This window comes from Vanellus vanellus, assembly GCF_965231255.1.
Source record: "Vanellus vanellus genome assembly, chromosome: 10".
In the NCBI taxonomy this organism is placed as follows: domain Eukaryota; kingdom Metazoa; phylum Chordata; class Aves; order Charadriiformes; family Charadriidae; genus Vanellus; species Vanellus vanellus.
In genome coordinates, this window is record NC_138915.1 from 9,717,364 (window position 1) to 9,743,800 (window position 26,437).

Consider the following 26,437-nt stretch of genomic DNA (forward strand, 5'->3'; position numbering starts at 1 on the left):
ATCAAACTGCATACAGCGAGCACATTTGTCAGGAAAAGTCAGCCATCTGAAATCTCAGTATAATTTAAGAGAATGAGCCAATTTATGATGAGAATATTTCCCAGTAAGGCTCTGCATCTCTAGTGTCAAAGAAAGCTTTGTCAATGATTTGTGTAAGCCCAAAGCTGGAATCTGAATAATTACATTATCATGGGGAAGTTCACGGCTGGCCAACAATAGGCCAAATTTGTCCTTTAGTTACATCTCAGCCACTCCGCTAGACTCGACATAACCCAGTCACAAAATGCTTGCCAAATCTGCTTTCAAACAACTGTAGTAAAGACTTACGTTTTGTTGTTAGGAATAAACAAGCAGATTTGCAATCCAACCATAGGAGAGTCAAGGTCATGGCTTTCAGTGGACATCTCCTAATTGGACTCCCTGCATAAACATACAATCTAATGTTTGCTTATTATCCTAGCTAGCATTTTAATAGTCTTAAACCGGTTGACAGAGCAGTATGAAAATAACCTCGGTGCTCTATGAGAAGCTGAAACTGTGAACGAATTTGCAGACTCAAAAGCTCTCATCACTTGGGGCTCATGTTCGCTAAATTATTTGCCAGCTGCTCTGATAACCCCATGTTCAGCGTGTGTTACACATCCCCCCTCTGTGCTTGACAGGAGAAGATAGGCATTGGCTACAGTGACCAGCAAGCAGATTTGGTCTGTTTGCTCAAGCTGTCACAGTTGTGCTCCTAGACGCGATGGTTCTGGGTCCAATTCCCAACAACGCCTACGAGAACAGAAAGAAAGCTAAAGCTGATGAGCCAAAGGGGACAAGGAAGAAACCGAGCGGGGCACCTTTGTTCTCCTTAGTCAGCTTGTCAGCCATGTCCCAGTGCTCGTAGCTCCGCAGGACATTGTTGGTGATGTTGACGTGGCTGGCAGCCATGTGGTGGATGCGCTGAGGGATGGTGATGGTCCCCGCCAAGGAGGAGCTGGCGGTGCCCGCGCTGCTTCCAGCAGAGCTGACCGGGGACGGGCTCAGGGACATGGGCGATGGCGTTTCTGTGCTCCTGTGAGAGGTAAAAGAAGAGTGAGTTCCCTTACACACACCACTTTATTGCCATCCTAGATGCACTGGAAAAATGAACTCTGCACCCCAATCACGTGAGAACGGGGTAGTATCTCCTGGTTTGATGAGAAAGGAGAGCTTATAAACCGGGAGTGACTGAAAATAAAGAGGGATTTAATTCTCCCTACAAATGAACCTGTTATTTAAAAAATAAAAAAAAAAATCTATCATAAAAATAGAGCAGTCTTTCAGAGAAAGAAGTATCTCATAGCTGTAATGATTTTTCTACCTGCTGCCAAAAGCTGCAACGGCAGTTAGAAAACACTCAATGTGCAATATTGGCTTATTATCAAAGCATTTTGTGGAAACCACAATGACAGTTTGCTCCAAATACAGTCACCACAATAAGTAAAGTGCAAGTCTTAAAAGCACCCTGCAGAGCGGTATTAGGAGCTGAGGGTACTGTAGGATTATGAATATCTCTATAGGATTCTTTTAAGGCTGGCTATGGAGATTTGTTTCTAATTGCCTACAGTTCATCCGCGCAGTTTTGTACAGAGCAGTGTTTTAAGTTACCTACTTAGTGCAGCACTAATGTTCCAATATAGATTTTCCTTTAATTCTAACACCAGCAATTAGGCATCACCTGCTGGCTGCAGGCAGTGCGGAGGTCAGCACAGCAAGCTCATGTTTAGAGCTGTGCAAGCACTGAACGCTCACATACAGCTATTCTCTTTGAAAATTTGTTTCAGTGAACAAGATTAAGGGTTCCAAAAATCTCTTCTCTTGCCCCCATTTGGAACCACTTACCTAAACAAATGCATTCGATTTGCTGCGGCACACACTTGAAATTCAGGGCCAAGATGCTCCCGGCGCTCTCTGCGTGAAGCAAAGACACCAAAACTCTCCGGATGGGGATGTTGCAACCCCTCTCTTGACAGGCGGCCACTGATGCCTCACGCTGTGCAACAGCATCGAGCTCACTCAGACTCATTACAGGCCTGACCCAAACCCCAGGACAAAAAGGCTCCTTCTCTTGGCTTCACAAGCCACCATCAATGGTCCTGAACGTGGAGCGTGGGCACAGACCTGCTGTGCTGATACCCTGCAGGTGCTGCAGGACAGACTGCCGCCACGGCACAGCCTTGGGCTGAAAGGCAATTCTGGCAACAGCTTTTGCTGCAGATTTTCCAGCAGTGCCCCGCCATTACCTGCGCTCAACAACAGGCTCCTGTGATACGCTCTTTTTCCAGAGCTAGAGACCACATTAATTCAGCAGCTAGTAGCTTTTTACACAGCTTATGTGTTACAGTTTAAGCACATCCTATGGCACAAACGTTTTATTGTCAGGTCTCAAAACATCCTGGTTACTTGACGCGCCACAGTGTCTTTAATGCACAGAAGAGCTGAACTATACTAGATTAGGTCTGGGAGCAGTTAAAAATCATAAGTATCTGAGGAGACCAGGAGTATTTTGTTAGAGCCACTTACAACAAGCTGACGCACTTCTGCCAAATAAAGCACATTGTTCATTGGATTTACCCTGTTGTGCACAGCCATTATTACTGTGGTGAGTCTATTAAATCTCTCTATTTTGTGCTTTCTGTCGCTAGAGGTGGGAAACATTTCTGTAATGAAACCAGGGAAAATTTGTTTCATTGCCAGCCTGGAACTCAAGCCAACTTTGTAGAGGTTCACAACCCTTTCAAATAACAGTGGCCAAAAATTCCAGTAAGCCAAGCTGAGATTTTTGAAGGTTTGAGATCCTGAGCAGACTACACTTCGTGGCAATAGGTAAGTTTTTCTTTGTTCAAAAAAAGATTTAAGAATACCCTGCTGTCTCCCCATTCTGAACCAGGCTGTTGATCCACCTCCAGTGATGCCACGCTTGGTCTCTCCTCTGTGGTGTGCATCTTCTCTTCCCAGCTGGTACAAATTTGCAGGGGAATAAGAGGAAACTGTAGAGCGAGCAGCCCTGGGGAAGGCAGAGCACATGCTGGCAGTGGCAGCATCAGGTCCCTGATAATCCTTGGAGCCACCAGGAGACACCCGAGATATATGGCAACTCTGAGCCAGCTGGAGAGCTTTTCTTCTGAGACTCCAGACAGAGGAGACAGAAGACTTGAGTGTGGACTGTGGTCTTTGTGTGTTGGGTCACAGGTGTGATAATAACCCCATTACAACAAGGCCTTGTCGTATTCACTTATTCTTACGAGTCAAGTGCTTCCTTCTCTGAATAAAAGAGATGTGCAATTTCAGAGCTTTACTTACTTATCTCCAAAGTTAGTGGGAAGAAACCGATCAGCTGGGTGTTATGTTAGAAGTGATGCTGACCCGAATGCTGGGTTTCTGCTGCCTATGTTGTGGCTGGACAAGAATTTTCTCCTCCAGTGAAAACCCACTGATTCTAAATCCAGGGCACCTAATCAACTCCTTTAAATAGCAAGGGAGATGTCATCACCTGCAGAGCACACACTTCATAGGGGTCTATTATAGGACAGGAATAAAAGAATAACTTCCACCCCATGAAATTTTTAGGTATAAGCGACTTCTTAAGGAGCAAAAGAGGTGTAATGCTTCAGTTGTCTATTTCAGCACTACAACTTTATGTAAACCTTACTGTATTTTTATTGCAACACAAGGTTTCACTGACCTAAATGCCTTGAAAAATTGGCACATACTGAATAATTTAATATAGTAGTTGCTTTTCCAATGTTAAAATATCTTTTAGTTTTTTATTTAAAGTAGTTTTCTATTTCATCACTTTAGTTTGTGTTATAATCTATACTTAACTATCTATATAAACACACATTTTGAATTATCTAAGACAATATTTTCTTTTAAGCAAAATGTTGGAATTTTTGCTTTTGCACTGATTCAGAACGAAGTCTGTTTGAAAACTTCAGCTCTTTGTGTGCTGAACTTCAACCCCTTCTACAGCTTTATTACTCTGTTTCTTTGGAGGGTCTAATAGTAATTTCTTCTTATGAACCACTAGAAAGAGACCATTAACAATAATAATTGTCACCTAGTATTCAGCCTACTCAAATAAAGAAGTAAAGAAACATAAAGCCCTTCTCCTTTGTTTTACCTGTACCTGCATGTGTGGCCAGGAGAAAGGAGCAGGAGAAATGTGTGGCAGGTGGCAATAGCCATCACAAGACAAAGGCAAGGTTGCAGCAGCAACGCACCTTCATTGAACAGCAGATCGTAACTTGCATTACCCTGACTTCATATCGGAGGTGAGGGTGTTTTAACGTTAGTATAAAGCCACTGATAATTGGTTGACTAAGTGCCTTCACATTTTCACCACTATTACGCCTTCAGTTTTATTAAACAGCACTTACCATATATCAATGAAATATTCATTGGTCTTTCATTACTGAACGAATCATTGAAAAATCATTGCATTGAAGGTTAACTTTACTTTGGCTTTCTGAAATGACATGGTACTCGCTAGCTAATTAACAGATATTATTATGGCCTTCATTTGGCTTGAGAAGCAAACTGTCAAGAATTCAGCACAGACTCACCATGGCTGATTTTAGACTTAAAGGAGGCTTTGCACAAAGATGAAGGTGTGTTTCAGCTCTTCCTTCCCACCCACGCTGGGTGGCTCACACAGGTACCTGATTTAGCCCAGTGGGAGCCCCTTACCCCCACAAGCCCAAGGCTGTAAGATCAATTCTGTGGCAGAGAAAAACATTTTCTACCTGCTACATATTTGAAACATACCTGTAGCTCCCAAACCACTGCGTCATGGCCTGTCCTTTGCCTTTAGAGGCACCAAAACATTTCCCCCCCCCTCTTGGAACCACTTGTTCCCAGACAGAAGTACTCAGCAGAAAATACTCACTTTCCATTGCCGCCCCAAGGTGAGGGGGCCTGTGAGGCTTTTGAAGAGTTCTGTAAGTACAAAACCAAAATGTAAATAGAAGTGACACAAGTACATGAATACTGATGACACACGGCTCAACACTCCCTGGTTTTGTTGCAAGAGCTACAGTGCATGGAGCAGAACACCTCTGCGCACCAGTCCCGTAATTAAACGGCTGGTGGATGACTGGTAGGTTCCAACCGGTAGCTTGAAAGTCACTTGATGAAAGAGAGAACACAGTAAAGTTCCAGTAAAAGCAGATGTAGTTCACAAAGAATTGGTTTAATTACCAGTGAAACTTACTCTACAAAGTAAGTTCTCCAGAGTGCAAACGACTTCTTATCTTTAGGGGGACCTGCAATCTTTTAACAAGAAACAAAAAGAATTTGGGCTGATACCTTAACGAAATGAATCCCTCCCGAGTTGCGAGGGAAGGTGGCTTGGGATCCAGACAGTAGTGGAAAAAAACTTCTAGTAAGGATCTGCTTGAATGCCCTTGTTTTTATGTATTTTATTTGCACAAATTGACTTTCCTTACCTGCTTACTCATTCTGCCTTTCACGTCTGTGTAGCACCTTGTACAACTCCGTACAAAAAGACTGCCCAGCAATAATAAAGCCCAGATTTTTCCAGTCTTGCTAGGACTAAGGTGGTATCTTACTTAGTTCCCATAAAAAGTGGTAGTATCGGGGCTGAAGCTGTTGATGTGCGCTGTCTGAAAACAATCACTCTGGGCTCCCTTGCAAAGAAGTCAGCACACACAGTGACAATTCAATCAAATTTCACAAGTTCTCTGCAAAGCATTTCCGTCATTGTTACAAGATTCATCTGGTTACTGCAACCGCTATTTTGGATGTGAGGCACAGAGATACAGCGGAGCACAGAGCAGCCCAGGGCACGGCCCAAGGTCACGCGGCTGACTGGGAGCAAAAATCCTACCCTTGACTCCTAAAACACAGCTAAACTCGACCAAAGCAGAAAACACTGCCCAAACCGTGATACTGGCCTTGCCTGTATGTTCCTGTACAGCATGCCACTGTGACTCATTAAAGATGTGAGCATGGAATGGGAGTGTTTTGCAGTACAGAGCGTATGTAGTGTATATTTTTGCCACTCACTCATATGTAAGAAGAGGGAGATCCTAAAGTCCCCTGGAAAGTCTTCAGGGATGAAGAAGCAGCATTGGATGTTAAGTTTCTGCTGTCTGGGGATTGCTCCTGACAGTATCTGGAGACAAATACTAGATCTGTCAAGATCAAGACTAGATCTCGATTGGAAGTAGTTATTTGACAATGAAAATATTTGAAATATTTTCTGCCAATGACCATTGACAAACACATTTTCAACAACATAAAAATCTTCCTCAAATGTTTAGGTGAAATGCATCAAAGGATGCCTCTTTTGCTAATCTAAAAAAGTTTTATTTCAATGTTAAAACTTTATCATTTTAGTTATATTTTCCTCCAAGTTGTCTCTAAATTTCAAAATGACTTTTATGATTAAATGGTTATTTTCTGTTTTGAAATGTCAAAAGTATCAATTTGAAACTTTTAATTGGAAGTTAATCAGAACCAGTTCTGTCCACAAATGGTTTCAATTTGGACAAAGTGGCATTTGTGAGGAAAAATGTGAAAAACCATTCTGCCAAAAACTTCCTCTCCAGCTCTGCTGTAAACAGTGGGCTGCTTTTCACAGTTAAAATTGTGCAAAATTTTGAATAACAACTCTATTCAAATAGTTAATCCATTTCATTTGTGTTACAGATTCTTGCTAGCGAACACAGAGACCATTGTGCAGCAATACAGAACTAAGACGTAGTTAATAGCTCCCATTCTTTGCTTTTCTCCTCCTATGCCTTTACCACAAAGAGATCCTGAACGTATAATCTGTGTACGCTCAAACACTACTTCTGGCAAATGAGTCACAGCGCCCATAGCGTACACACAGTAACATTAGCTGAAACGCTCAGCTTCAACCAGATGCCTAAGCCCAGCATTCCTGAAGGGCCTATTTTATTACATATTTCATTTTTTTTCTCTTGTTTTCATTTACATTAAAAGACATTTTCTCTGTGCGCATGCAGTAAAACGCTCTTATGCTGGGTGCAATAATATTTTCTTCATTGTACTATTTGCACAGCTAGAGAAAGTAAAGTGGCTTTAAAGGAAGAGAGAATCCCCCCTGCTCCCTTCTTTTTCTCTAAGAAATCATTACTTTCTGCAGAAAAAGTTTATCAAGTGATTTGCCTAACAAGCTTTTTTTAAGAGACAATTTACGTTCATCCTGGATAAAATCTGGAGTGGATGGAATACATTTCAAGAAAACGCTGAGGCTATGCACGTGTCTAGTTCAAATTTAATTTGTTGTGCAAATCCCTGACTGAAAACTCCACGAGTAGAACAGAGGCACTCCTAACGACTTCAAGAAAACCTCAATTTAAGCAGAAGATCAGGAGTAACATTACTGAAGTTACAGAGGTACACACACAGAGAGGACACCAGGGAAGTCAGGATGAAGTGGTGGCTGCCAGCATGATAGTACTGGAGTTTTACAGCAGAATGACCATTTTATCACCATTTACATGAAAATATTAAAACTGCAGTGTTAAAAGCTTCACTGGTTTGCAATACTAATACGTCAAAGCCTGGAACAAATTCACGGAGGCTGAAAAAAATGACAAAAAAAGACTGATGGGCTGACAAACCAGTATAATTACATAATTATAGAATAATATGTAGTAATAAAGTACAAGAATTAATATAAGCTTCAAACAGCATTAACGAGTAAAATATAAATATCAAAACCTTGGCAGAGCTGAAGAAAGATTCTGGTTTGCTCTTAATTTAGGAACGGTGAGGACTCGTCATTCTTACACTGGGTAAACAGCATTTGACAAGGTAAAGGAAAACATCACCGAGTCATGACAATCAGCTGATCTGCACTCCGTTCAAGGTAAAGGCAATCGGAAGTTCCACAGAAATAAAAGGAGAAATTTCTGAGTCTGCAATAAGCTTCAGCAAATCTCACTGAATTTAAAAATCTAAGTTTAACTAACTAAAGCCAAAATAATTGCTTTATTATGGTTCATCGGGGGTCAGTTCATAATCGCTTGCACATTGAAATCTTGAAAGAAACAGTTTCCTTTACAGAAACTTGCATAAACATTACATGGTGTTGAGAATAATGTTATTTTAGTAGAATTACCGAATATGGTCCTTTGAATCAAGCGACTAATCCAAAAAAATCCCCCAAATCACTTCTGTCCCCACTCCCTGGCAGCCATCCTGCCTGCATTTCCCAGGGGAGAGGTTAAATGTGGGACTTTGAAGTCACGCAGTTGTACTTGTGAGAGCTCTCAGGGCTGGTATGAATTTCATTGCATATCAATAAATTAAACAGAATAAAGATTACCTTAAAATATTCCATCAGAGATCTGGAGTACTTCATAGCATGGTCCTTCTTTAGTTTAAACATTCTCAAGTAGAGGAGTGATAAGCATCGGTAGCTGCGGTAATTAGGAAAGGATTATGTTAATTCCACTGCTTAATGAAACCTATAAAACTTAAAAAAAAAAAAAGCAAGCTGACCTATATTTTGCAGTTTCTGTTCTAAGGTTAGATTTTGAAACAAGCAAATGGCGAAAGAAAAAAAAAAAGTGGTCAAAAGCATTAAAATCCCATCTTGATAAGAGTATAAATTAGAAGAATAAATGTTTAGTCAGCTGCTGAAGAAATCCATTAGTTATCCTTTAATAGTTTAATGGAAAACAAGAATAATGATCTTCTGTAAGCTGCTTAAGTAATTCAGTACTTTTAAAGTCCTCCTTAAGATTTTAGCTGCTTCTCTCATTGTCACAATGGGACTTACCATAAAACTGCTAATTTCTTGTCCCCTTCTGTGGCAGAAGAGCCTGTGAAATTCTTGAGTCGCATTGCATACCTTGTCAGAAAGGTGAGGAGAGAAGATATTGAGAGTTAAGAGGTTTCCAGGAATACTAGTGACACTCTGAAAAATAACTGCCACACAGAAGATATTCTTCTCCAACTGCAATAGTTAATGGTCACATTGTTCTATAAAGACGAGATCAACGTAAAACACAACAGAAAGCACCACTTAAATCTGGAGGACTAAAGTAAATCACCAATCCATTTTCTGGGCCAATGAGTTAAACTATTCTTGGGCATATTAATGGTATTACATCCACCCATCTAGGATGAGTCCTGCAAACATTTGTGATAAGTGTTGGGCAGAAGCATAAGATCTTGGCCCTATACGTACTGCAGAGTAGAGTAATATATAGTAAGGTTTTACGGTTTTACATATAATACTTTGGACTTGAATAATACCTTCAAAATCCTTCTCATAAATGCTTCTTCAAAGCTTTTAATATATTTTATATAGAAAACGGTTTTGAATAAAGGAAAGGTCATGTTCGCAGCTTTTTTAATTCTTGGGTCCATTAATTTATGAGCTTTGTGTACTTGGTCTTCCCTCTCTATTTAATTGCTGCTGTCCAGGATTTGGATGATCAAAGATTGACTATTCCTACCGCCTCTCTCTCTCTTTTTTTTTTTTTTTAACTGAGCACACTCCATTCCATGCATTTAGTCTCTTGAAAATCAATTCATCGCATAAAATCATTGTTCTGAGCCCTAATGCAATTTCACAGGTACTTGTGTTAGAATAAGTAATAGGGTTCAGCGTTGCGTAAGAAAGTTTTAAGGTATCCAGGCAGTCTTGATGAGTTCTCATTTACAAGGAGGTAATGGAGTGCAGGCAGGCTGTGCTGCTCTCGCTCTGCCTTCCTCCCCCCACCCCCATCATCAGCCCCCAGCGTGCAGCTGTAGCACACCACCTGATGTGGTTCCTCCACCTCCTATCTCACCTGCTCTTCGGTATTGCTGTTCCAGCCATACTGAACGACTGACTGTGATCAAACACCAAGACATAAGTCTCTCCGGGATTTTCGGTGTTATGTTAGGGATTTTAGCATTACCATTAACTTAAAACACCTTTGACAGTCAGATCGGATATTCCCAATCTCTTTGATGCTCCACTTGCTTTCACGAATAGGTGTCTGAGGCAAATACTCAGGGCAGACACAGCTAATGCAAAAGAGGAAAACGGTGCCTCTGATGAACAGAGGAGTGAAAGTGAGAAAAATCTCCCTCTGTTTCTTATCTCACAGTAAAAATCTATGTTAACATTAGAAGCCATATTGAGAAAGTGTGTGTACACAGCCGCATACTTGGTTTGTACATTCAGCACCCACTGGAGCCCACAAGAATTGTGTATTTGTCCACGGAGTTTACTGAACCTGTACCAACCTGCTGCCCGCCTGGGAAATCACCTTTTTTCCACGTCTGCCCACTGATCGCAATTAAATGGGCAAACCAGTGTCCCTCTGGCTGCCCACAGGATGCTGCATACAAGAGCTGGGACATTAAGCTCTACCTTTGGTGGAGGGGAGCTGCAGCTCTCACCCATTTGTGAGCTACTCCTAGAGCTGCCATCCTCTGAGTTAAGCGGTGCACGTGTTGTGGCTCTTGAATGAATGAAGATTTTTGGTCCATCCGCTTCTGAACAGACAGACTACTGGACTGAGGAACATCATCTGCAACTGTGCCGTGTGGTTTTCTTAAAAATAAAAGTAGATGTGGGCTCCTATGAAGAAGCACTCGCTTCTTTAAGTAATATTTCTCTAAATGCAATTTGTCCTGCCATATAACTGTAGTTGTGTAGTTCAGGACACAAAGTACTGATCTGTCCGCTGTCAGAGGGCAGGAAGAGCTTCCGCACGCTGAAGGGCAGGCGGCTCCTCTTCTTAACTCCTCTGCTCTCGAGGGTTTAACTTGGATCGTAAGTGTCGAGTGAACACCATTTTTTTGTTGAGTAATCCCTTTAGATTTTCTTCTTCTCTTTATGAAGTATAGAATGTAAAAACATGTCTTTAAATATTTAACAGGCATATTATTTACCTGAGAGTAAGAGCTTCTTAAGATTTGATACATTTTATTATGTAAATAGCTACTTATTCAAAATGTAAAACATGCATTATTTTTGGCAGTCCCTAATAGCTAATCTGGCAAGTTAAAATCCTGCATGTTAAAAAACCCCACCTTTGTCATATTAGAACCCAAACATTTAGGGCCTGATTTGCCTCCCTTTCATTCTCTTGTGTAAACTGCCAGTAATTACACTGACTTTAATGGTGATATTCCCACCACACACCGGGGAAAGCAAAGGCGCGTCACAGCGAAGAGGAAAAATCCGGTTGTTCTATTTACAGGTAAATTTAATCCTGCTTGATTTCACTTCGATAATTTGCGCAAGTAAAGCAAACAAGCCCTTAGTTACTCAGGAGACCATTATTTCTATGGAGCAACACTATGAAAAAGCTATAGGGAACTGTAGCAGATTTTAAAATAATAATTCAGACATTTATTAGTAAGTAAAGACTCTCTCATCCATGTTCTAGCCTACGAGTCTACAAGACTGTATTAAAACTAATTCAGCTGGTTCACATTCCGTTAACATTAAAAAGTATACTTTTTTAATACAATACATGTGGAAAGCTTCCTCTCTGGCTGTGTGATCTTATGTGACAAGTTTCTGCTCTTTTTTTTTAACAGCCAAGTTATAAACCTCTAAAAACAGCGTTTGTAATAGAAATCCTGATAGACTCACTTTAATGTTTTGAATTATAAAACTACACCTTTTAAAAGACAAGTGTCATTGCCAAACAGTGAAATTACTATACTTTACTTCCACCCACTACATTTCAATTTTAATTTTATGAATATTGCAAATTATAACACTCACATTATAACCTCTAAAGGGGATAATTTATAAAAGCAGTGTCCATCAATTATAAATTTTCCATGACATTAATAAAATGGCAAGAACTAATTATGATGACTTCTGAGATGAAGATGCCTTGGACAAATCATTAATACGTTGAAATGGTATTTTTTAAAACATAGCAGGTTCTAATTATGACTGAAATGAGATTATGAAAATGATCACAGAAAGGACATTAACCTGATGAGTTCCACAGTCTCTGAGTACATGGTGTAAGGAGATTTAGCTTCTAATGGATCTCGCTCCATAGCGTTCCCACACTCGATGAAGGAGAGGGCAGCATCAGCATAATTCACTGCTTTGCCGAACTTCTCCAGCTGAAACAGGAATGACACCATCAAGAAAATCCTTCAGCTTTAATTTCTAGGTAGACAGATCATAATACAAAGCAACAGTAACACTAGGATGAAAGCAAAGCGATGCTGGTAGTTAAGAATTAATTCATACAGTAATTAAGGCTGGGTCTATGTTTTTATCAAATCTTTTCAGGTAGTATATGGACAGACGCTCCACAGAGGAAAGTCAATGCATGTCTGGTGACATGAATGGATTTACACAGGCAATGAGAAACACTAAGCACTTTTGAACAAATCCATATTGCTCCTCGATACACGAACTAAGTTTGAATGTCACTATGCAAGGGTTAAGTAACAACTCTGTGCCATTTGTCAGACATCACATTCTGTGTTAACTGCTGACCAAAAAAAAAATCTCATCATTTATGTGATGACTGAAAGAGCAGGAAAAAAAAAAGAAGAAAAATATAGCACTGCTAAATATTTTATTTTACTGGGATTTTATTGCAAAAGGTTTTAGCCCTCATAATGGTTGTGATTAAACTGACTTAGACATACTGATTTCTTTTTTTATGTGTAATGAATATTATATATGACATTTTTATAGTAAGTATTTTATAATAGTATTTAACATTTTCAATTTTTGATAGCTGGATGTAAGAATTTTACTAATGTGGCATTTGATATAAGAAATCCAATATACTTTAAATAATTTAAAATTTTCTTTGTATGTCTCTATCAAAATATTTTTGATGCATCTGCATATGTTTTCATTCACGAAATGGAAGCCTATCCTAGCAACATACTAAGCAGATCATTTAGAATTGGTCCAAGGTAACAGTATATTTGCCTTTGCAGCTACTTCTAAGAAATCTTTAGAATTCGTTGCCTCTACATGCCTTTAATTTTGAGTTCTGCTCTTGTGCATTGATTATGTATAACTGATAGGTATTACTTGAACGATCACAAAAGGAGAGCTATTTCTAAATGTTTTCTCTCTATTCTAGGGGCCACTTCTCAGTGTATTCTTCAAATTCCTTGCTTCAAGTCTTCCAAAGATGACTTTTTGTGGTATAAAAAAAAAAAAGAATCTGGCTGCAAGAGGGTTTAGTACAGACACAGGGTTTGAGCCAGGAATGGGATCCTGCCCTTTGCTCCACGCTGACTCTAGTGGAGTAGAGCTCATCACAGCTCAGCCGAGCCCACAGCGAGGTCTCCAAGATCTCTTCCATATGGTGCAGTCAGTTGCCACTGCAGCAGCCCACCCAAATTAGTTGATTCCTTACTGCTGTCCCAGACAAGGAGAGGTTTCCATGGGGTCACTCCCATAAGATGCAAAGCGCCCTGCCCTTCACCAGACATCTCTCTTCCGTACAAGCTCAGGAACAGCCTTGCCACAAATCTCATTAACATTTGCTGACACATTTTGAGGTCACATGCATTATCTTTCCAGCCGCTGCAACACATCTTTCAATGCTGTGTGTGCTTTGTCATGTCAGCACCGAGTAACCAGAAGCAATTGTTTCCATAGGACAACTAACACTACGGGATTGCGCAGCAAATGTGTTACACGGAGATAATTTGTGTGCAGCTGTATTGGGTGGGGGGGAAAAAAAAAAACAGTTGAGACTTAAATAGCGGAAAGAAAAAGCAGATACTTTGTTCATGGGCATTTATGTCTGACAACAAGTTGTATCATCGGGGATGGCCTCACATTCCCGTAAGAGCACTCGGGGTGTCAAACTGCATGCGACAGGCAAGGCCTGCCTGCAGGCAGCAGCACGATGTGCTGTGCCTGCTCCTCTTAGCTCCGCTTGAGAAACACCCCCGATTCCGCAAGGCATAGTCAAAGGTAAGAGGACGGAAGACAGGTCAACGCTTTCTGAGTGAATCAGGCTGTGGAGGGAAGTGGATTGACATAGCATGTTGAGATCATCAGGAGCCTGAGCCTGTAAATATTTGCTAGCGTGGAGCAGGCAGCCCCGTGCCAGAGCCATGTGTATTTTCTTTAAAGGTCAATCAGCTGTGGGAGGTGGTGTCAGTCTGCTTCTGCCAGCCTTTCCCGCTGCAGATGTCAGGGCTCTGGCTGAACACGCTCTGCGGAGTCGGGCTGCAGGAATCAGTGCACCTCGGGTGGATGGGCAGGTTGGGAGGGACGACTGCTAACTTACTGACAGTCACGGCAGGCTGCCAAAAACCCAAACCCACCTCCCACAGAAAACACGCTTGGTAACACCGTGCCCCAAGTCAAAAGGGAGCCCGGAGAGCTGAAGCAGGCAGATTGACACGTCAGCTCTCCTTCAGCTCACCCACAGCAGAGGGAGAGCCCTTTTTCCCCTTTGTTTCTTTTGTTTTTTTTTTTTTTTTAAAAACATAGCATGTTTAAAAACATGTGATTGTTTGGGGGTGTGTTTTTGGACAAACACTTATTTCCAAGCACAAAATCTCTGACGTGGAATGATATAATATGCATGCAAAACCCCCACAAATATTAAAGCAAGAGGTGAATAACCATCCAGTTCTTTTTCGGTTGTGATTTTGAGGGGCAAAGTGAATGGCCACACTCCATTTTGCACACCTTAGTTGAAATAAATAGAGGGGTCAAGTTCCACTAAGCCTGCCTACATGAGCTGCTGTTCTGCGCTCTATGTACTGTACAGGAGCAAAGTCTCTACCTACGAAGCAAACAGCTACTAGAGCACTTCAGTGCCAGCAATATCTTGGATTGAACAAACTATGACAGAGTATAATCTGTCAGATTAAGTAGTTTTATCAAAATCAAAATACTTTGCAAAATCAAGTCAATCTTACTGGAATTTCATCTGAGGTAAAATGAGAACAAAAGCTTTCCCAGCACTGAACTACCTCATTCCAAGACTTTTTGGGAAGAAGCGTGTTGGGTCTTTATTTACTAGCCTAAAAGCGTGCAATAAAAATGAATGTACTATTTAAAAATCAATTGTTGCACATTTTAAACAATTGGATTGGAAATACCAAAGTTCTACCACATGGTAATGGGGTGGAGGGTGATTTGCCTTTCTTAACTTTCTGTTATGGAATATTTCAACACTTTTTTTTTAGGCTCAAAGTGAATAGGAAAACAAATTTCAAATACACATCATCTTTCATGAAACGTCCTTCATAAACAGCATGACTGTTGCTCCTTTGCGGAAGCGATACCAGCTATTGTAAGGAGCCTCTTTTTTGGGGAATGATTTGTTAAAGGCTAGGAATGGTGCTCAGGGTTTGACTTGTTCTGGACAGTGTTTTTGTGGAGTACAATCTGAAGCATACTTTAGTCAATAGCAGAGTTCCTCTTGGTTTCTGAGGCTTTAGATGACATTCAGAATGTACATTTTTGTAACACCCAGCTCCGTAGTGAAAACAGACAAAACCCCCCTGTGATAACCTACCAGTGCATCTGCTTTATGCTTCAGCTTCTTAGCCTCCTGCATGTAATAGTCCGCATTGTGAAGCCTGAAGAGACAAAATCAATTATTACAAGTCTTTGTTTTCATACAGTTGGACAAACATTGTTTGAGAAAATTGCTGACTGCTTCCAAGAACAATTTTGGCATATACACCCACTTATCTCTTTAAATCTTAACCTGAATCTTAATCTGAAACTGCTGTATGCAAAGATATGACGGGGGACCAGAATGCAAAATAACTGGCTGTAGAAACTGGCCACCCAAAGGACCCATTAATGTGTGCTGAACGGAGGAAAAGGAAAAATATTTTAAACTAATTAAGTATAAGAAGTTTCCATTAGAGGAGCTAAAATAAAAAAATGAAGAAGGATCACCGTGAACCAACATTCATGATCTGAAAACATTTATCAACACAGTCTTCATTAATCAGTGACAACGGTTCATTTGTAAAGATTAAAACTGTGTGCCTTTGTGCAGCACTATCCACACAGGTGCCCAACGCTACTGTTATAATCAAAGATACTCTCCTTCACTGTGAGCTCTGCTTGCATGCAAATCCCAACTACATAACATGCAGCTAGCACAGAGATCCAATAGTACTTACACATCATCAAATGTTATTTTGGGTCTTCTGGGCTCAGAATTCCCATTGGAAAGCGTTGGCATTGCAGACCAGATGTCTGTTTCTAGATGGCTGGTGTCAAGAAGAGTGTTGGCTGTTGGTGTATTGTGAGATTCCTCCTCCTAGAAAAAAAGGACTGTTATTAACTCTTCATAGTTCAAACGAACACCCTGCGAGAATATAAGTGCTCAAATCCACCTGTGCAAAAAAACCCCTTGAACAAACAAAAGGCTAAGGCACAAAGTAGCACTCATATATACCCAACTACATCCAGGTTACCTCACCAAATCACCCTTCCATCCTATATAACCTAAGCCTATTAGATTAATTAGGCAATATGACTTTACCTCTGACCCCTCACCTGAGCTCATTAACTTACACTCTTAGGTGAAGTCAGCCTGGATACCACAGTGTTACTGACTGGAGACACTGGTTAAAGTGAGGGTGGGGAAATCTAGTGCAGAAGAACTGGATGTAAACGCAACTTCATTCAAGGTGTATCACACGAATGTAACCTTTTTTCTACATTATTAGCTAACTGTAAGGTGTCTGAAAAGTCTGCCCAGATTTCAGCAAGGAAAGGTTTCCTCGCCCTTGCTACCCAGAATGGAGAGAATAACGGAAAGCAGAAGTCAGGAGTTGTGACTTTGCATTGATTAAAACCAGAAGCATAACAGAAGCATTTAAATCAGGCAATTGCAACTCGCAAGCTGGGTCCAAAACCAGATAAAACTAAATTACAGACGAACCAATGAACTAGGGAAAGAAGTCCAACATATTTTAGAAGACAAATATTTCACGTATCAGGATAATAGATAAACCAAGGGTAAATCCGACTAGAGATGCCGGGAGTGAGAGGAAGTGGCCCTGCTGTTTACATTGCATTGTTTATTTGCTGACATACACAGTTCATTTTGGCATTGATTTCAGTTGAAGGCGTGCGTATTACTCTCGCAGCTTGAAGTGACACAATGATATCAGAAAGCAACAGGGATGAATGAATAAGGTGAAGTGATTTGTCACCTACGATCCAATGCAACTTGTGAGCTTTAGTATTACAGTACAGGGTAACAACCTCTCACAAAGCGGCGAACTGTGAAAAACGGGACTATGCATGTCCTTTTCTGTGGCAGAACTTTCTTCTTGTCTTTTAATTTTGACAGTGATACTAAAAATGCAGTTTGGTAACAAATGATACATTTGAAACTCTAGAGGGAGGACTTTTTTTCTAAAATGGACCAAAACCCTGAAGTTTCTCTGTTTAACCTAAAAGAGGATGACAATCTGATGTGCAATATTACTTATTTTTAAAGTGAATTTCCCATGCAACTTCTAGTTTTGGCTCTTTTTCATGTATTTTCAGTAAAAAACCCATCTGAATCTGGTGAAAAGCAAACAAGAAAGAATTGTCTGTGTGAAAACCTTTGATGGGGGGATGGCCCTAACAGAATGATGTTTTTCGGGGTGTGGGGGGGAACTTTACATGGTATGTAAAAGTTTATATACGTAATTCATGGGGATTAAGCGTAAGTAAACCTTATTGCTGGGAGCTGGGGGCCTGCAAACCTGAGAGAAGATACCTCCATGTTCAGTGTGCTACAGACAGACAGCTTTTTGTTAGATTTTTATTGTCTGTTTAGTATAGACCGCAATATTCAGGGTAACTACGGTGCTTAACTCCCGCTGAGAATTTGGGGTAATTAAATATTCAGATGATGGATACTAAAATTTTAGAAGTATTATTTTCAAAATGTGTGTGTTGTAGCTACAGAGTTAAGGGACTAATTGCAGCCAGTTGGTGGCTGCAAAGGCTCTCCTACGAGGTTTGGGGACTGGGTGTTTTGGGGAGCGATACACAGCGGCAAGTGGATGCCTCATGCTGACCTAAAAATGGAACTTGCAAGAGTTGCTTATGCCCAGCTCTGCAAAGATCCACTCCTTGCTGCTCTGCAGTGGAGCTACACAGGCATTTAAAAATAGATACTGGGGGGAAAAAAAAAAATCTAACAGAACAAAGCTAAGTTAATTTTATCTTGTTCACTTCCAGCAACTGAGGTTGGTTACTTACACAGATTCCTTTGGGGTTAGAAGAGGATTTATTTTCATTCTTTCTGTGTTTAGAAACAGAGGAGGAAGAGCTGCTGGTCTGAGAGGTGTTTGTGATGTTGGTCTCTTGGCTGAAGGAGCTGTTGTCACTGCTGTGCCGCCGGTGTACAGGCTCGTCCAAGAGGGGGGATAATGGAGGAGGGAACAGCTTCTCTTCTCTTTTCTTGGCCACCTTCTTCACCGAGCTACCACTGCTCCTGGGACACAGACAAAAACCAGCTGCATTTCGAGAACCTTGATTAATCCTTCCTAGCACAAAGCTCTAGATTTTATTTACTGAGAAGCCAGCTCTACCCTCAAACATGTCCTGCAGTCCCCATGTCCTAGGAGCTAAGTCGGAAGGGGACAGGCAGTGAAAACAGAAGAGCTACCTCTGCTTTTTCAATGGCTGCAGAAACCTCCTGCTTTGGAAGACAACTTCCAGTGCATTAGTACAAATTGCATCCAATTTAAATGCTAATTTGAGTCAGTCCTCATTTGAGAGGTCATAGAGGTTCTGACTCAGCAAAGTGCTGGAAAGTTTTATGCATAGCGCTAGTTCCTTTGACATCAAGTATGACTATTTATGTGATTAACATTAAGCATCTTTTTAAGAGGTGGATTAGGGCCCACAAAAGCAACCTTTGCAAAAAAACATAATCGCGCATGGCATACGAACCAAAAAAATAATTTATAACAACTACAAAATGATAACCATAACAATAACAAGATAATAATTATTTGACCTCTAGAATAAAACCGATGTTCAACACTATATTAAAATGATACACTGTAGCTGGCAAAAGCCCTTGAGCAAATATTGGTTGATGAATTGAACGTGATTCAGAAAATGAATGTGGTTTTGACATGAAAGCTCACGTAATATGATAATCTATTGTCTGTTTTATGTACAGAAATTGTTAGCTGGCTAGAAATGGCAGCTGTGATACACAGTAAAACCAAAAAATCCTGCTAGACCTTTCTCCCCTCAAATCCATCACAAAAGAAAAAACAAACCCCAACACCCCACTGACTATTTAACATGTTAATCTACTCATGGATTTTTATTTTAGGTACTGTCCCAGCTCAGTCAATGAAGATAACCTGATTTTTAATCTTTTGTTAGACATCTAATATTGCCCTACATAATCATTTACTTTTCATTGACTAAAATTTCAATAACAAATTAAGTCAACAAGAATTTATATTTCATTCCCAGTCACTCTCAGTCAGTGTCAGGAATTATAGATCTACTTTGCCTTAAAGTAACCAGGAAAAGAGGAGAAGGCAACCCAAGTTTCCTTACTCCTCATTCTGGAGCTCGCTCTCATTCCACTCTGGCCTCTGTTGCATTTTCACCAACAATATCAATGTCTGCACCAGCTTGGGTCATTCTCCTACTTTGGACCTTTGGTGATACAAAAAAAATTTAGTCTATCTGTGACATAATGGAATGAAACCAAACTCCCCATGTTTCAGGTTTTATAGCTCTTCTACTCAAAACTATTTTAATTTGACTGAAACAGAGTTCAAAATAATCTTATCTGAAACTCTCTGATAATAAAGATCTTCAGACTGAAAAATAAAAGGAGCGCAGAATTCATATTGCCTTACAGTAGGCCTGGTATGGATGCTGTCCTGCTCAGAAAACACACGGGCCTGAAGAAGATCAAAGGAAAGCAACCAGGTTGGAAGAGACTGGCAGTGCTTCGAGAAGACCGATTTTATGCACATGTGGTCCTGCAACATATCCTCCAAAAAGTTCTGACTCAAAGCCCCATCTGTTCCCTTTCTTACCCTCAAAGGGCATTTTGGAACTCCGACAAATTACCACAGCTGTAGCACAATAATACTCCGAGCTTTTTCCAGAGGAAAGTTTTCCAAAGGATGGTGAGCACTGCCCCAAGAAAGCGTGTGTGTGTTCTTGGATTGTAGAGAGGCAAAGCAGACACAGTTAATGAAATACCCAGGAGCAGAATCCAAACCCTCTGCCTCCCAAACGAATGTCCTACACAGGGAACCCCGAACATGCATATATAGGTGGGAACACAGAGCGAAGTGGTTCTCCATGTCCCTGCGCACGGAAGTGTGTGGAGCTCTTCTTTCTCCCTGGTACAGCTTTGCAAAGGGAAGAGCAACCACGTCTGGCAGATCTATCTCAAAAGCACCTGAAGAAAAATTGAATGTGAGCCATTGGCCAAGTCCCCTTTAGAATCTGACCCCGCATCACCAGTGAGGTTCCTCAGCACATCCGGGGCTAATGCAGGACTCTGTCACTTGCTCCGTCTCCCACTGCATGGGGGAATTTAAGGCACATATAAAGCAATCGAAGCAACATTCCTCAGCTGCTACACAGACGTGGAGGGATGAAGAGAGTAGTACATGAAAAAATTAAGGTGGCTGTAGGTACCATGGTTAAAACTTCACCAGTTCACTTCATCTTTGGGCTCAAATATAAGATGGGGCAAACCAAGATACAGGTGCAGCTACTCAGCTCTGGCACACAAGTAGTTCTGTGGGTGGAAAGACTTAACCACAAAGGAAAATGCACTTGATAATTTTTTTCTACATAACTCAAATTAAAAAAACCACACAACAATACGGTTATAATTCTGTTTGGATTTTTTTTTCTTTTTTTTTTTTTCCCCCTACTGCCCACTTAATCCTATGCATTTTCACAGGAATTAAGCTGATAATTTATTTAGCAATGTTACCTCCCTCAGATTTCCGCCAAAGCATTTGTGTTAACAATAACCTCCATGAAATAGGTTGTTACCAGCAGTTAACCAGATTGTCTCTTTGCTTTGGGCTGTTAATGGGCTAAGAAACTGGTCTTTGATTGCAGTAATCGCTAATTTTGAATGAATTTATTGCAATAAGTACCGAGACTCGATGGTTTAATGTGCTGACATGATTGTTAGCTAAACTATATTTAAAATCTAGGGAGAAACACAATAAAAGCCCAAGGAAAAAATACAAGCCGAACCGATGGTCTTGTGGCTGCAGGGTTTAATCTCTGTGACTGAAAAGGCCAATTATCAAGGCACGAGAAGGCTCCCCATCTGCTTTTTTTTCCAGCCTGGCTTCTTTTAGGGGAGAAGGCAAGCAAGCAGGCAACAAGAGGTCAGTGCGTGGAAGAGAGAGAATTTCCCTCTACTCTCACATTTCAAGCTGCCTTTCTTTGCCCTTTCTTTATCCACTCCTTGCGGTATGCAGTGGTATCTCTGGCCTATTAGCGAGACAAAGCCATTGTCTATACCAATCACTTGGCTTTCCTTTGCCTCCACTCTCCCTGTCCACAACGGAATGCTGCACACTGACGGTGTATCTGATTTTCTGCAGGGGGTTAGCAGGGAAAGGTCACTCCCGCATGAGCTTGGACCATATGGCAGCAACCGAATGAAGCTGAAGTCATTGTCGTAGATGCAGAAGGCTGCCTCTGCCGCGAACCAGCCCCAATGAATGCTGTTGGGACTACCCACGGGATCGGCTAATACGTGTTGCCGAGTACAGGTGCATCTTTAACTAAAGGTCAAAGAAAAGGGAACAGGAAATCTTGAAAAGCGGGCTGAAATGCTTGCCTCGGACAGACTTCTAGTGCGCCTGTTAGACGGCAGGCGTGTTTCACTGGGATGAGGCTAGTTTGAAATTCAGACTCACAGTTTGCATCAGCAAATAACTCTCTGCCTTGTTACAAGCTGCCGAACGTTGGCGAATAGTGCTCTGTCTGGACTGGGTCTACCAATCAGGTATTCAGATATAAATAGTATGCAGCAGCGCATACAATTAATGCTTAAATTAAAATTGCTCTGGCAAGCAAGCAAATACATAAATAATACTCTGCTGCAAAGCGGGCAGCTGATCTGACAAAAATCCAGACCCACAGCAGTGTTTCAAGGTATTACTATGAATTCCTTGGACAAAACACATTATCGCCTATTCCTTCATTTGCTATGAAATATCAGAAATAAGGAAAAAAAGGGGCAATAGTTTGAATAATTATATTTTAAGTGTCACGTCAGATTTAGGAAAAGGCATTAGCCCCAGAGTGTGCGAGGGAAGGAATAAACGGAGAGATAACTATTTGCTTATGCAATGACTACACTATACAAACAGGATCTTGGGTTGTGCAAATGGCTTTTAAGTTCATAACTGATCACTTGAAATTTCTACACTCAAATTTTACACGCAGTCATAGAAACTTGTGGAAATTAGGCATATAATTGCCCATATTAGGCATGTAACCCTTTAAAAATTAATTGTGCATTTTTGCTTGCTTTATTCAGCCCAGATATATTTAGGGAAAGATTCTGAGAGAAATGTATTCAGATGCCTAAACCATAGGCAGCCACTGGGAGCTGCAAAAGCACAGGTGTGCCCTATCTTTCACTAATTCCTCCAGACTCCTAAATGCCTCCGAATTTTGGCCCAGAGATCATGATCCTTCTGTCAAAACACTCTTGTATCTATGAAAAAGCCCAATGAAAGCCTCTGAAGTCTGCCTTGGGGAACTTGGCTTGTTAGCACAGGGTTCAAGCTTTATCAGGAGAGACCTAAGGTTCCTCCTGAGTGAGAATATCCACCATGGGACGTAACACCTTCTTAATGGATGAACATCATCATCACACCCGTAGCTGAAAATCCCTCCTTTCTCAAAGTCCTTACGTAGACACTTATGAGTTCTGAGAAAAACACACCACAGAACCTTTGGGAATAAGGGAGCAATTGGCAAAGCCTGTCTTTCAACCTTTTACCACTGAAGCGTTACTTTCCCCCATGCCCTTGAACAGTGTACTTGCAGCTTCCGCTTTCTTCTGCCTCCCCTTAAAACTCTACTTAACCCTCTGGAGAACAGAGCTATTCCTGACTGCTTAAAAACAATCTGGGGCTCTCCAGAAACTTGTCGTCACACAGTTCAGCCAGCTTTGTAATCTTTTGGGAAATACATTGATCTATATTCAGTTGCACATCTCTGGGAGTTGCAGACCTGAATTATCAAACAATATTATTGCATTTGGTTCAAGTGAACTCAGAAGACACTAATAACAAATGCAGTATGACCCAGGTCTCAATCGCTGCTTTGGAAAAGAAGTTGAAAATTTAGTTTCAAAACTTGAGGCAGATCAGAGGAAAAGCTAGCATATGGAAATAACTATTGATGGACACAATTACATTTTAGCAGAGAATACCAAGAGCTTGAAAGCTCCGAGGAATCAAATTAATGACCTGGAAAACAAGCTCAAATTAAGAAACATCAGGTTGGGGGTGGATCCTTAGGTCTTGCTGGCGACAAGAACAGAAAGATTTTTTTAATGGATTGTGGAGGTGTTGGGGATGGATAATCCTTGATTCTCTCTGCTATATATCTCTGCTCACTGTATTTCTAGCAATGACAATCAGGCAACACCCATCATGATGTTTATCAAATGTGCAACATGTTACATATCACATTGTAACTTCCAACTCATCTGCCTTTTCCAGACTCCAACTCTGATTTTCTCAGTGGTTGAATGAGGGTTTAGTTCAAGGACTGAAGTTACTCCCTAATTACACCACTATAAATAAAATGATGCTCAACCTTCTTTATGGATTTTAAAATTTGTATGCTATTGCATAAATGATTTTTGAACTTTATCTAAATTTCAATACTACTAAAATCAAATTGTTTTCAGAAGCACATTGTGGGTTTCATTCTTTGCTTGTCCTAGTGCGAAGCAGAAAGAAATGCCTCATCTCAAAATCGTAAAAGCACAGAATTGATGACAGAAGGGAATTGGACTCTTTGGTTATTTATAGAATGTTAATCTTGTGATTATACTAATCAGAATCATTATTTACGTGGCGCCTGTTTGCTCAAGCATTATAGCCATCTCTCAAAGACACTCTGAAAGGCACAAACTATTTGATTATGTTTGCTGAAACACAAAGCATGTATGTCTGAAACATTTAGGATGGTCACCCCAGCATTGCTGTGTACACAATTAAAGAGTAAGAGCTGCTGCAGTGAACAGCAAAGTCACTATTTCATTCCATAAAACTGAGGACTGTCTCTTATGAAAACGATTTTAAAAAATAAATTCCCGGCAATCAAATAAAGCCTGCTTTTAGTAGGATTCTCTGGCCACAGAGGTTAAGGATGATGGGGGCAAGAAAGAACATTGAAAGGATGCAGTATGGGGGTATAAGAGTACACCACGATTGCGGCAGCACTCTGAATTCCTGTAGTCCATCCGAAGGTTGAATGAATCTCATCCAAAACCATGTGGATCCTCTTCCTGATGGATGGGAATAGCAATGCCAGGTCACTTATGCTTATGGGCTGTAAAGCCCATCTGGCTCTACAGCAAAGACATTTGTAGAACGGTACCGTGAAATCCCTCATGAATGTTATGTGGGGAAAAAAAACACACAAAAAACCGAACTTACTCTTTAGTGCTGGTTAATCTGTGATTTGGTATCGGAGAGATACAAGGCGGGAGCAGGCATGAAGCTGAAGGGTCCTCCAGGCGCTGCTTCTTGCTTTCAACAAAGGTATCCAGGCTTTCTGTCTGCTTTAACAAAAAAGGTAGAGCTTGAAAGATGCAGCATCTATGCACCATTTCATTTGCCATTAAGAGGAGCTCCGGAATCTCAGCGTATTTCCTTTACAGTAGCAGCAGCTAAAATACTGGTCTAAAAGAAGGGAAAGTCACCTGAAATCAGGGCTAAACGTGCTCCAAACACATGACATGAAGTTATATAACAAGTGACATAGCCAGATAATTAGGAAGCAAAATGCCTCACGTGCTATGGTTATCCTCTGTAGTGCACTGGAACTTAATTAATAATTCAGATGGAATGACTTGATAGCACCAAATTTTACTCAAGTAAATAGCTTTTACTCATTGACTTAATGGCAGTTGATGGGAGAACTTCCCTGAGTAAGTATTCCTCACAGGACTAAAAGACTACAAGCCTGAGCTGGGGTAGTCATTAACAGTGATAGCTCGTTTAAAATTTGCTTTGAAAGATTCCCTGATGCATGACTTTTGTGCCTGAACTAGGATGATACCAGTAAAGCTGATTACTGCTCTGTCACCGGAACCTTCATATCAGCCTTCAAGTCCACTAGTAGATGGCTAAAATAAATCTTTTAATAGCATGATTTAGAAACACAAATCAGGGTCTCCCTACCCTGTTTTACCTGTTGATACACCCTCAAGTCATCCTAATTGGTTTGTTTCCCCTTGGGTAGCAGCGAACAATCATATAGCAACTGAAGGGCTGTTTCAGAGCGTAGCTCAGTTTGTACAGTCCCAGAGTGAGATTCCTCATTTTGTTACTTTCTGATTCAGCCCTAGCTAATGAAATTATGCGGTTCCAACTTTCACATAACCCTTTTTTTTTTTCCCAGGAGCCCTCAGTTTAGTTGCCAATACTGTACTCATGTTTTAGCCAAATACCTTCTCCATCATACTGACACTCCATTGAAGTTACCTACCAAGAAAGTTTTTTGTATAATTAATATACAGCTGGTGTACTTATACATACACATAAGCATTGACATTTATACATCCCTTTCCTCTCTTCTCCTTCCTTCTTACATCTCTGCTTTTAGTGTACAGCTAGAATATAAATTGAATAAAAACCTGCTGAGTTTACTCATGTGATTATTTCCGCTTAATTCAACAGGGAAGGAGCCAGTGCAGTGACTCATGTAGGCAGGGGTGCAGACCCTGTGTCTGCCTGGCATTGCTTGTCTTTGTCTTGAATTAACTCTCTCGTACCACTGGACTGCTCAAACTCAGGATTTCAAGAAGTCCGTTAGAATAGAGTGCTGAAGTCACATTCACAATGATTTATAAAATTTGGGGTATAAAAAAAATACACACCAGAGCACAACCATTTCAGCTGGAAAAACTGACTACAAAAATTCATTTATGATATAAAACTTCAGTTTCTTTTCTGAAAACACATTCAGTTTGAAGTGCACTGTCATATCCCACAAGACAGGGTACCCTTGGGCGTAAATAACATAAAACACATGATAAAACATAATGCCTTAAGTCAAAATATATTTGCTTTTTCAGGTAGCTGTGTAGAGAAAGCAGCTAGTTAAGCAAACGGTATTTCGATGAATCACATTTGTTTATACAACAAAACAGTACAAAGACTAAATTCACCAGGAGCATAAGCAAGCACCATTCCATTGACATTAACGAAGCTATGC

General features: G+C 40.7%; 1 protein-coding gene across 1 annotated transcript in view; it reads right to left on the reverse strand.

The window, feature by feature from the left end:
• Positions 1-26,437, reverse strand: part of AFF2 (ALF transcription elongation factor 2) — a gene marked incomplete at its 5' end in the record, with an annotated part of 339,688 nt that overhangs the window by 3,840 nt on the left and 309,411 nt on the right. Inside the window, 10 exons of the mRNA XM_082488379.1 lie at positions 843-1,057; positions 4,913-4,962; positions 5,472-5,519; positions 8,345-8,438; positions 8,801-8,872; positions 11,975-12,111; positions 15,504-15,567; positions 16,126-16,265; positions 18,212-18,446; positions 24,655-24,779. Of these exons, the coding sequence (XP_082344505.1) occupies positions 843-1,057; positions 4,913-4,962; positions 5,472-5,519; positions 8,345-8,438; positions 8,801-8,872; positions 11,975-12,111; positions 15,504-15,567; positions 16,126-16,265; positions 18,212-18,446; positions 24,655-24,779 (1,180 nt within the window). The remainder of the gene's footprint in view (positions 1-842; positions 1,058-4,912; positions 4,963-5,471; positions 5,520-8,344; positions 8,439-8,800; positions 8,873-11,974; positions 12,112-15,503; positions 15,568-16,125; positions 16,266-18,211; positions 18,447-24,654; positions 24,780-26,437) is intronic.